Source organism: Chenopodium album, chromosome 11, assembly GCF_948465745.1.
Source record: "Chenopodium album chromosome 11, dcCheAlbu1.1, whole genome shotgun sequence".
NCBI lineage: Eukaryota > Viridiplantae > Streptophyta > Magnoliopsida > Caryophyllales > Amaranthaceae > Chenopodium > Chenopodium album.
Genome location: NC_137844.1, coordinates 49861117 through 49872598, shown reverse-complemented (window position 1 = coordinate 49872598; position 11482 = coordinate 49861117). Strand labels below are relative to the sequence as shown.

The 11482-nt window shown below is 39.0% G+C and overlaps 2 protein-coding genes across 2 annotated transcripts; both read right to left on the bottom strand.

Moving 5' to 3' along the window:
• Window positions 1-9291: 9291 nt before the first annotated feature.
• LOC145566766 (uncharacterized) lies at window positions 9292-10014 on the bottom strand. Its single transcript, XM_081626083.1, has one exon. It carries the CDS (start codon window positions 10012-10014, stop codon window positions 9292-9294), a length of 723 nt encoding a protein of 240 aa, XP_081482209.1.
• An 84-nt stretch (window positions 10015-10098) lies between these two features.
• On the bottom strand, window positions 10099-11064 carry LOC145566765 (uncharacterized). The gene has a single exon (XM_081626082.1). It carries the CDS (start codon window positions 11062-11064, stop codon window positions 10099-10101), a length of 966 nt encoding a protein of 321 aa, XP_081482208.1.
• Window positions 11065-11482: the final 418 nt, after the last annotated feature.

Genomic DNA, 11482 nt, shown 5'->3' with positions numbered 1-11482 from the left:
TTTACGGAGTACATAAGAAAATATTGTGAAGTAAATACTTCCATACTATTGCGTCAATTGAATTTAACACTATTTATACACTATAATATAATTTGTTGTGATTTCAATTGTATGGAAAAATTTATTCTCGAGTTTTTGTTCAATTGGTGTCGATGTATATTTTTATAATATTAACTTAACTGTTTTTCTTATTTAAGATTTTCATTAATTGATAGATAATTTGAAAATAAAAATGAGATCTCAATTGATGCAATAATTCAAAAAAAGAGGATATATAAGAGTAGAAAAATTTATGTGCGAGTAAAGACATTCACGAAGGGAAATTGATGTAGACAGTATCTGATTTCAGCTTTTGGGTATTGTCTATGTAAAAATTTAACCAAATAATCTAGTCTTTCAACTTTGTTTATTTTCTCACTAGAAAAACTAAAAGAAAACGGAATAGAAGATGATAAAGATTGGGTATTGTGTCATTTCTTCTGTTAACAAGAAACATTAATCCATCTATGGAAAATATTATTCAACACTACAGAAAACTATTTCCACTCTTATAACAACGGACCATTTGAAAATGGGATTTTATATATATATATATATATATAGGGGAAGGCTCTCGTGAGAATTTTTCTTATGTAAGAATGTTTCTTATGTGAGAACACTCTTTATGTTCTAATTTTTTACTCGTATGTTCTAAATTTTAAATCTGATGTTCTAAACTTTTCCTTAGGTGTTCTAAATTAAATTAAATGTTCTAATTTAGTATTCACATGTTCTAAACCATAAATTAGTTAAGTTTGATGTCATAAATTTTAAATAACTTGTTCCAAAATTTCAACTTATACGTTCTAAATTTTAAAACGTGTGTTCTAAGATTTTTAATTATATGTTCCAGATTTTAAAGCGTATGTTCTATTTTTTTACACGTATCTTCTAAATTCTTTACTCACACTTTCTATATTCTATATCAGTTTGTTCTAAATTTTTATTCACATGTTCATAATCTTAAATCAAATGTTCTAAATTTTACTCATATGTTTAAAATTTCATACAGCTAATTTTATAAATTTTTAATCACTTGTTCAAATTCTTAAATTAGATGTTCTAAACATATTACTCACACAAATGTTCTAAATTATTACTCATATGTTTAGAATTTTAGTTTGAGTCATATGTTCTAAATTTTAACTCGCATGTTCTAAATTTTTACTTACATGTTCTAAATTTTTACTCATTTATGTTCAGAATTTTAGTTTGAGTCACATGTTCTAAACTTTAACTCGCATGTTCTAAATTTTTACTCACATGTTCTAAATTTTAAATCAGTTCTCATATAAGTATGAATTCTCACATATGGACCTATTCTCACCGGATCCCTCCCCTATATATATATATACTAATTCCGTTAATAGTTATCTGTAACTTTGAAATATTTTATCTCTCACAAATAATACCCCAAAATCATGGCATAATAAGTGTCTAATTATTAAAAGCCATGGAATTCCAAGCTATCAAAACCCAAACCCAAAGTCATGTTAATTGATTGTTTATTCAATTAAGGATAAATAGGGTGACTAAATTGTGATGACCAAGTTATGAATCTTCTGTTGTCAATAACATTGGAATAACAAATTTGTGATGCACTCAATCTTATACAAAATGATTAAGAACCTGGACAATTTATATTTGCATAGTACACCTTTTTCTTATTTTTATTCCCAAAAAAAAAAAAAAAAAAAAAAAAAAAAAAAAAAAAAAAAAAAACAAACAAACACGAGTAACGAAATTATCTCGAAGGTTGTACACCTCAGAATCCCTCTAAACTACCCTCTCCCTCACTAAAGAAGTTTAAAGTTGCATAGATTAGTTTATAATGTAAGAGTATATGCTATATTATGTTATTTTATATGAATAACTATGTTGTTAATTAAAGAATGCTAACTTCAATCTCGTACTACAATTTTTAATCACGTCCGTACAACATAGGTGTAGTGTTTGGTTGATTAAAATTGCTTCTTAGAAAGAGAAATAAATTAAATTTGTTTGGTTTAAAGGATAAAGAAAAGATTCACTCCCAAGTAAGTTGGAATAATGTCTATAAATACCTAATTAATTTAAGATAGTGGGAAATTAATATTCTCTACTAATCTAAGTGGTATGATATGCTCCAACTTTTTAATGTGTTTAATACATAGGATCTTATCTCATCTCAATTAACAATCTTTGAGTGTTTTAATAGTTAGCTTAGTTGATATGGATTGGACTTATAATTATGTTATACGTACTCTCTTTGTTCGACAAACCTCTTTTCACTTTGCGTTTCAGGCTATTACTTAAAGTTCGTCTAATTTTTAATTATTCTGTATTTTTAATCAAAGATTACATTATTATTGTTCCCCAAAAAAAAAAAAAATTGTACCAACTTTCTCAACTTTTGAATGTGACGAGAACACTCATATCTCTTATTACCTCCGTTAAATATTATGTACAACTTTGGAATATTTTATATCTTACAAATAATACCCCAAAGTTGCACATAACATTTAATGAGGTAGTATTTCAATCCATCCATCAATAACAATATTTGATCACCTTTTTTATAGTTGATGGATTATATTAATAACTATGTACTGTACATGCTTATAAGGTTATAGCATAAGTAAGGGATGTGTGCCTCATATCAAATTTGCTGATTCATTGCAAAAGTTCATTTTAATTAAGTGGAAAAATCCATTTAAATTATACTTACAATGTTTGTTTTTTTAATTGTCTTAGAAAATGAATTAGTCGTACAATAATAGAGACGTATAAAACAATGTACTCGTAGTAATTATTAATTGTGTTTCGAAAAAAATTAGGTTAAATAGTGTGCAAGTATTAATTGTTATTGTTGTTGTTGTAATTTGAAGTTATTAGTGGTCAATTCTAAAATCTTTACTCCATCGATCTCATATTATATAGTACGTATTTTCTTAATTTTCTCAAATATATAACAAATTATGCTATGGAGTTTCAAGGTTTACAATTTCAGTACTTGTATTACTAATATCCTACAGCATGAAATTAAAGTTCGAAATTATTATTTCAAACGAGTTTGAGTTTTATTTATTTATTATTTTTTTTAACAAATAAAAGGTCTTATTAAGGGAGAAGTTTGATTTTTAATGTACTCCGTATTAGTTTTGCTATTTCAATCATTCATAACTTCTTATAACATTTAGTGCCTTAATCATGGATAACTTTGGTATTATCAGATACCTTAATTCTATTGCTTGCACCGTGGTAATGTGGAAGATTGTGAGGATTTAATGATTTTACAACAAAATCAAGAATGAGCCGTGGTCATGTGTTTCTATAGATGGTTAACAAAAAATGCATATCATGATGATAAAATCTAGATATATCTCTTTTGAATTAATCTGTAATTGGGAATCTAAACCATGTCGAGTCGTGGGATTAATTTCAGCATACAAGACTTCTTGAGCAGTGTGATACTGAACTCGTGGCAAGAAAGGTGACACATTATATGTTCTTTGTTCAATATTTTCATAGCTTGACAAGAATACATGTAAGATTTGCAAGAGATGGAAAAACAAATTGATTGTGTTTTCCTAGGCATTTCAAAATATGGGTGTTGATCTCTAAAAAATGTGGCATAATAAGTCATGATCTATAAGCTAAGTTTGACCAAGAACTCTAGGTAGGACAATGTACATGTATTCTAGCCAAAAACTTTGGTTTAAACATGATCTATAAACTTGGGTTACATAACGCCAAATTAGAGGTTGAAACGTTTCGTGTATTATTAAAAATAGTTGGAATATGGTGATTGGAGAGAGACAGGAAGTCCCCACAAAACAAAATAATTAATGAACAAGATCCTAATTGGATTAGCATCTAGTCAATGAAGAAAACAAAGTTTAGACACATGATTATCAACTTATTAATCGCTAATTTCACATGGGTTACCACAGTTATATATTTGTCGCTTAGCTTAATCTCCTTTACTTTTATTTAATTAATACTAAAAGTCGTAATTAATCTCTCTTAATCCCTACTATATTGGGTTTAATTGATTGGTTAATCAAACTGTTAAAAAGGGTAATTAAGGGAATTACAAGATAATAAAGTAATTATTAAGCTTGTGAGTTTGTAAAGACATTGTAGGCAGAAAACACAACAGATAAATTGGCAGATTCGAGACTTTGGTAGGTGCATGTCAGTATGTCACATGGGAAGGACTTAAGTCCAATAAAAATGGTCCAGCCTCTATATAGTTTAGTTTCATACTTAGCCTAATTAAATATCATTAATTATGATGAAGACAATGATAATAATAATAATAATTCAGAGGTATTTCAGTGTGGCAGGCCACATGGTGCGGCAGGGGTTACTTGTAGGGTGTTACTGGTTTTGTCAAAGGTTATTTGTAGGTGTTACTTGTATTTTGGGGTTACTTGTATTTTGGGGTTACTTGTATTCTGAGTAATCCCTACAAGTAACCCCTGACCAAACCCACATACCAAATTAGTAACACCTGACCAAAAGCAGTAAGACCATACAAGTAACCCTATAATACACTATACAAGTAACACCCTGATCAGAACCAGTAACACCCTACAAGTAACCCCAGAACACAAGTAACACCTACAAGTAATACCCTACAAGTAACCCCTGCCACACCATGTGTTACTTGTAGGTGTTACTTGTATGTGTTACTTGTATTTTAGGGTTACTTGTAGGTGTTACTTGTATGATCAAACCCCCATACCAAACCAGTAACAACTGGCCAAAACCAGTAAAACCATACAAGTAACCCCAGAATACAAGTAACACCTACAAGTAACACCCTACCCTGACCAAAACCAGTAACACCCTATAAATAACACCAGAATACAAGTAACACCCTACAAGTAATCCCTGCCACGCCATGTGACCAGCCACATATAAAAATTTATAATAATAATTAATTTTGTACTCAGAAAATATTAATTATTGATTAGGGTTTTACATAATTAATAAGGAAAAATGGTAAGGATTAAGACAAAATACATTATATTATTGATTCTTAATTAGAGTCACAAAGGGTCAAATAAAGATTATGAGTCTTCCAAAATAACAAGCTAAAATTCACTACAAATTCATGTATATCACTTTCAGCAAAGTCTCAATCATAATTGTCATTGTCCCCATCTTCTATCAATTTGGGCAATTTGCTTGTTTCTCCGTTCTTGGAAGCCTTCAAACGTCAAATTTGTGGAAAAGGTTACATCTTTTAAGTTTTTGGGGTCATCAAAACCTTAAAAGTCTAGGATGGTTTTTAGGTATGACAAATACAAGTACATGGTAATGCCAAAACCCTAGCTTTGAGCAAATCTTAGTGATTTAGTTTGAAACTCCATTTTTCAGGCTTTGATTTGATAAACAGGCCAGTGAAATGAAAAAAATAATACGGAGTTGTTTCGGGAAACAGAATTCTCCTCGGTGTTAAGGTAATGATATCAAGATGTCCTAAGTCCAACGAATGTCTGAATTTCCCTCAGCTAGGCCTGGCTTGTCTGAGAGCTAGGCCTGCAAAAGAGAGAGAAGTTTAACTACCCCGGGGGTGTGACCCAGGAAAGCCCCTCCGATGCTTAAGTCAGCAAATGTATTTTCTAGAGAGAGAAGGTTAGAGAATTAGGAAAAAAAGTCCTTATCATTAATGATTGAAGAGCTATTTATAGATGTACTTTCAGGTGGCAGAAGTTGTACTAATTTGGACAAATTAGGGGTAAATCCGTACTTTACTCTGATCAATGATGGGCCGGATCAATGGAGGGGCATTTTTGTAATTCCAAGTCAATGGGCTTAAACAATGGACTTGGCCCAAACATTTAGCCCCACGCGTGATGTGGGAACAAGATCGTATGAAGTTTGGGTATCACGCGGAATGAAGATGAGAGAGGCTGTCACATATGCCAGGGCGATTTTTGAGGCGTACTCGAGAGCTAAAACGAGCCCCAAGTATATCTGATGGCTAAAAAAGAGCCCCAAGAGAATGGCAAGGGTGAAAACCAGCCCCAAGCAATGCCTTGAAAGTACTTTAATTGAGATGATTGAGCAGTTTTGAGAGCTAAGCTTGATGACGGCTTATAGATGCCGAGGGCCATTCCCCTTTCAGAATATTTTTCCCCAGGCTGAACTCCATGTATTTTGCTGAAGGCATGACTCGTCTTGATCCCAAAACGCCCGCAATATTCCCTAGTTGGACCGGTATTGAATTGTCGGCCATTGTCTGAGATCAAAATACAGGGTACCCCGAAGCGGGTAATGATATTCCTCCAGATGAATTTTTGGACTTGTTTGTCGGTAATTGTTGCTACTGGCTCGGCCTCAACCCACTTAGTGAAATAATCCACTGCTACTATCAGAAACTTCCTTTGCCCTAAGGCCACGGGAAATGGCCCTAAGATGTCCATGCCCCAACGATCAAAGGGTAAGACCAACTGAATACTTGCGAGGGCATTGGCCGGGACATGAGGCATATATGCGAACATTTGGCATTTCTCACATCTCTTGACAATCTTCATGGCGTCATTCCTCAGGGTGGGCTAATAGAATCCAACTCTCAGCACCTTTCCGGCTATAGTTCTCCCGCCCTAATGGCTGCCACATGCCCCTTCGTGGATCTCTCTAAGTACATAATTCCCCTCTTCCGGGGTTATGCACTTCAACAACGGGTGTGTGAAAGACTTTTTATAGAGGGTTCCGTCGTGAAGTAAGAACCATTCAGCCCGCTTTTAATCATCTTGAAGTCGGGGGTGTTTGGGGTTAAAAATACCCCCTATATATGGACCAATGCCACCGCGACACGTGTCCGCAAGCTCAGCGCTCAATGAGCCAATTAGAGCATGACACGTGTCACTCAATGATAGAAGGGTGAAAATGGGCTTTAAGCCCACAACCCTAGAAACCGTAAAACGGTGTGAAGCCAATCTACTTAGGTTAAATAACCTAAGAGGCACATATCCCAATGCTCTATAAATACTGATCATTACATCAGTTTCAAGGGATCCAATTCTCTCTCCAAGGGCAATGCCCCCCACATTTACTCTCCCTTCTCTCTCTAAAATACATTATTTTGGTCACTAACTTGATCGTCGGAGGCGGACCTCCGGCCCCCCCGGGGTCCGTTGTTTTGCAGGTGATCGGGTCGTTCGAGTGTTGCATTACGGATCTGTCTCCCGAGGGACGTACACACCCTCCATTCGGGTACGTACAAAAAACCCCAAAACAAGTCTCCCCCTTCAAGCTGAGAATGATTTTGTCCATCCAAGTCTCGCCTCTATCAATTTCCATGATGGCGGGCCTTAGAGTACTTGGTTTCTCTAGGACTTCCCACATGATGTTTCGGGGGGCTATCCCCTCAGCCGAGCTTGCTAGGCGGGCAAAAGCATCAGCTTGCTGGTTTTCTGACCGGGGAATGTGCTTGATCTCAAAATTGTCAAACCATTTTGCTAGGCTTTCGGCCTTCTCAAAATAGGCTTTCATGTTTTCCTCTTTCACTTCAAATTCTTTTGCCATTTGCCCCACTATGAGCTGTGAGTCTGAGCATACTTGAACTGACTTGATTTTCATGTATTGGCATAAGTTTAGCCCCAAGATGAGTGCTTCATACTCAGCCTCATTGTTGGAAGCATGGAAGGCAAACTTAACAGCATATTCAAATTTCTCTCTTTCTAGGGAAGTGATTACCGGCCCGGCCCCACTTCCAGCCTTACTAGACGACCCATCCACGTAAAAAGCCCAGGGGGTGGAAGTGTCTATTGGGATAGGCCTGTGAGCGCATTCAGCTATGAAGTCAGCCAGGGCTTGGGTTTTGATGGCCTTCCGGGGCTCAAATTCAATTCCAAACTCAGCTAATTGATCTGACCAATCAGTCATCCGGGAGGAATGGTTTTTGCTCTCTAACACTTTCTTGATTGGTTGGCTGGTAAGAACTTTGATCGGGTGTGCTTGAAAGTATGGCTTTAACTTCCTGCTGGCCATCACTAAAGCGTACACCACCTTCTCAATGATATTATATCGTGCTTCAGCCCCCCTTAGGGCATGGCTGACAAAGTAGACGGGTATTTGACCTTCCTCTCTCTCAGCAACAAGGACCGCACAGAGGGCATAGTCTGATATGGCCAAATATACAAATAATGTTTCCCCGGGGAGGGGGCTAACAAGTTTTGGGGTGTTCATCAAATGCTCCTTTAATTGCTGAAAGGCTTTCTCAACCTCCTCATCCCACAAGAACTTGGGTCTCTTGAGCGCCTTGAAAAAGGATAAAATTTTATTAGCTGACCTGGATAGGAATCGTCCCAGAGCAGCTAGGAAACCTATAAGGCGTTGCACTTCTTTCACATTCCTAGGGGATTCCATATCAAGAATGGCTTGGATTTTGTCCGGGTTGGAATCAATGCCACGCTGATCAACCATGAAGCCCAGGAACTTTCCACCTTGTACCCCGAAGACGCACTTGCTGGGATTAAGCTTCATTTTATATTTCCTAATGGTGGTGAATGTTTCCCTTAGGTCTGCTATATGGTCTGGGCTTTCCTTGCTTTTAATAATCATATCATCAACATAGGCCTCAACATTCCGGCCTAACTGTCTTTCAAAGATTTTATTCATCAGTCGCTGGTATGTAGCCCCGGCGTTCTTTAGGTCGAATGGCATCACGTTATAGCTGTACACCCCTTGGCTAGTGATGAAGGCCGTGTGGTCTTGGTCTTTCTCCGACATGGGTATCTGATGATACCCCGCATTGGCATCCATGAAGCTTAGGAGGGCGTGACCAGCGGTCGAATCCACCAACCTATCAATCTTGGGCAAAGGATGGTCGTCCTTCGGGCATGCTTTGTTCAAATCTGTGAAGTCTACACACATATGCCATGAGCCATTTGGCTTCCTAACAAGCACGACATTGGATAGCCACTCAGTGTATTGACATTCTCGAATGAAACCCGCTTCGAGAAGCTTTTTGACCTCAGTGGCTGCAGCTTTGTTTCTCTCCGGCCCGGCGTGTCGGAGTTTCTGCTTGACAGGCTTGTATCCCTCCTTGATATTCAGCTCGTGGGTCATCACCTCGGGGTGTATGCCCGGCATTTCATCTACCGTAAAAGCGAAGATGTATTTGAATTCTCTGAGTACTTGAATGATTTTTTCCTTGAGCTGGGGGTCTAGGTTCTTTCCCACTCTCACAGTCTGAGCAGGGTCATCCCCCAGAGGTATGCTCTCATCCTCCTCAATAGGCCGAGGCCTACCGTATTACTTAGGGTTCTCAGCCATGTAGATGTTCATTATGGGGAGTTGGGGCTTATCAACATCCATTGCTTTCCGCTTGGCCCCCTTATCTTCCTGATTGACTGAGTTCCCGGGTTGCCTCAAGCTATCTACATAGCATTTTCTCCCCTCGAACTGATCTCCATATATCTTCCCCACCGAGCCCTCATCGGTCTCGAATTGAAGGAGCAAGTGATAGGTCGAGATTGCGGCCTTGACCCTGTTGAGTAGTGGCCGGCCAATAATCATGTTGTATGGCAGGGGGGTATCCACCACTAAGTACGTATGTACCAAGCTCCCTTTCTTCTTTTCTCCTAAACGGACAGGTAGCTTGATCGTTCCTAGGGGGTAAACATGTTGCCCTCCAAAGCCAACTAATGGCTTCTCCAAGGGTGTGAGGTCTCCCTTGCCAAAACACATTTTCTTAATGCACTTCCAAGTAATAATGTCGGCTGAACTCCCGCTATCCACCAAGATCTTCTTGACCTTAGCGTTGGCCACCTTCATATGAATCACTAGAGGGTCATCATGGGGCCTTTGAATCTTCTTAGAATTGTTATCACCGAACACCATGAGAGGGTCTTTCGGGGGGGATGATGGAGTACCAATATCGTAGATAGGTTCTTCAAGCGACCGCAAATGACTCTTACGTGCCCTGTTAGACAAACCCTCGGCGGCAAATCCTCCGTCTATGACATTGATGCTCATGTTGGTGTCAGCTGAGCTATGAGCTTCCTGCACAACCTTAGAAGCCTTGCTCCTTTATTTATCCTTCGGGAGGGACTTGAGATATCAATTAAGCTTTCCTTCTTCTGCTAGCTTATCCAGGGCTCTCTTGAGTTCTCTGCAGTTGCGGGTGGTGTGACCGCACTCTATATGGTATTCACACCAGAGCTTCTTGTTCCTCTGCTCTATCGGCGTGTTCATTGGGTTGGGCTTAGGGAGGATAGCCTTGTTCTTTATGTCCAAGTAGATTTCACGCCTATCAGCATTGTACTTGAGTCCCTCATCATTACTCTCAACCCTCCTCGGCCTTCTATTCTTGTTCTCATGATAGTTATCTTCTTGCTTTCTCTTCCCCTTATTGTTTGCCACGGGTGCCTTGCACACCTCACTTGCCTCAATGATTCTCTCAGCTCTATCCATGGCTTCAGAGAAGGTACTTACTTTGTCATGCACGAGCTCAAACTTCAGCTTGTTGGACTTGAGCCCGAAGAGAAGAGCTGTAAAAGCAACATTATCTTGGAGGTCGGGGATAAGCAGGGACTCGGTGTTGAACCTTTTGATATAGTCGTTCAGACTTTCGTTCTCTCCCTGCTTCACCGTCATCAGGTGAACGCTAGTCTTTGATTGCCTACTCCCGGCAATGAAGTGCTTTTTGAATTGGGTAGCTAACATGTCAAATGTTCTTATGCTCCCTGGGGTAAGGTTGTTGAACCATGTCTGAGCTATGCCTTTGAGAGTAGTGGGGAAGAACCTACACCATGAGGCTTCACACCCAGTTTGGACTCCTATCTGTGCTTTGTAAGCGTTTAGATGGTCCGTCGGGTCTGTCTTTCCATCATAAGGGTCCAACGTAGGGACTTTAACCTTAGGAGGAATAGGGGTATTCATTATCTCCTGGTTGAAAGGGGTGATGTTCTTGACAATCCCAAGCCTCCCTTGCCTGGGGGAGGAAGGACGCTCGGGACTTCTGCTTGCTGAACGAGCGGGCTGAGCGGGCCTCCTCCTGGGCCTGGAGGTGGCTGAGTGGATCATGCTATCCCTATACCTTGTTGATCCACGCCGAGAGTGAACTCTAGTTCGACCTCTCTAGGGGGAATCATTCTCTTCCTTGGAGCTCTCCCGCCTGGAGTTGATTATCTCTCGAGCGTTTAGAGTTCCCTCCCTCAGCCTTCGATCATTGATTATCTCTCTAGCATCTCTTGGTCGGCTTGGCTGCCCTGTCTCCCGCTGGGGGTTGGGGACTGATACGGTTGAGAGCGACGGGATTCCTGATGCTGAGGCTGAGAGGAGGCTTGACGGAGATGGGACACGCGAGGTGGTGGGTTAGGCTGTGGAGCGTTCCCCTGCCTGCTTTTCCCCACACCCTGGTTAACAAGTGCCCTTAGGCTTTCTTCAAGGTTTCTGTTGATCTGGGCCGCCAGCTGATCCAAGTCTCGGCGAGTGACTACCT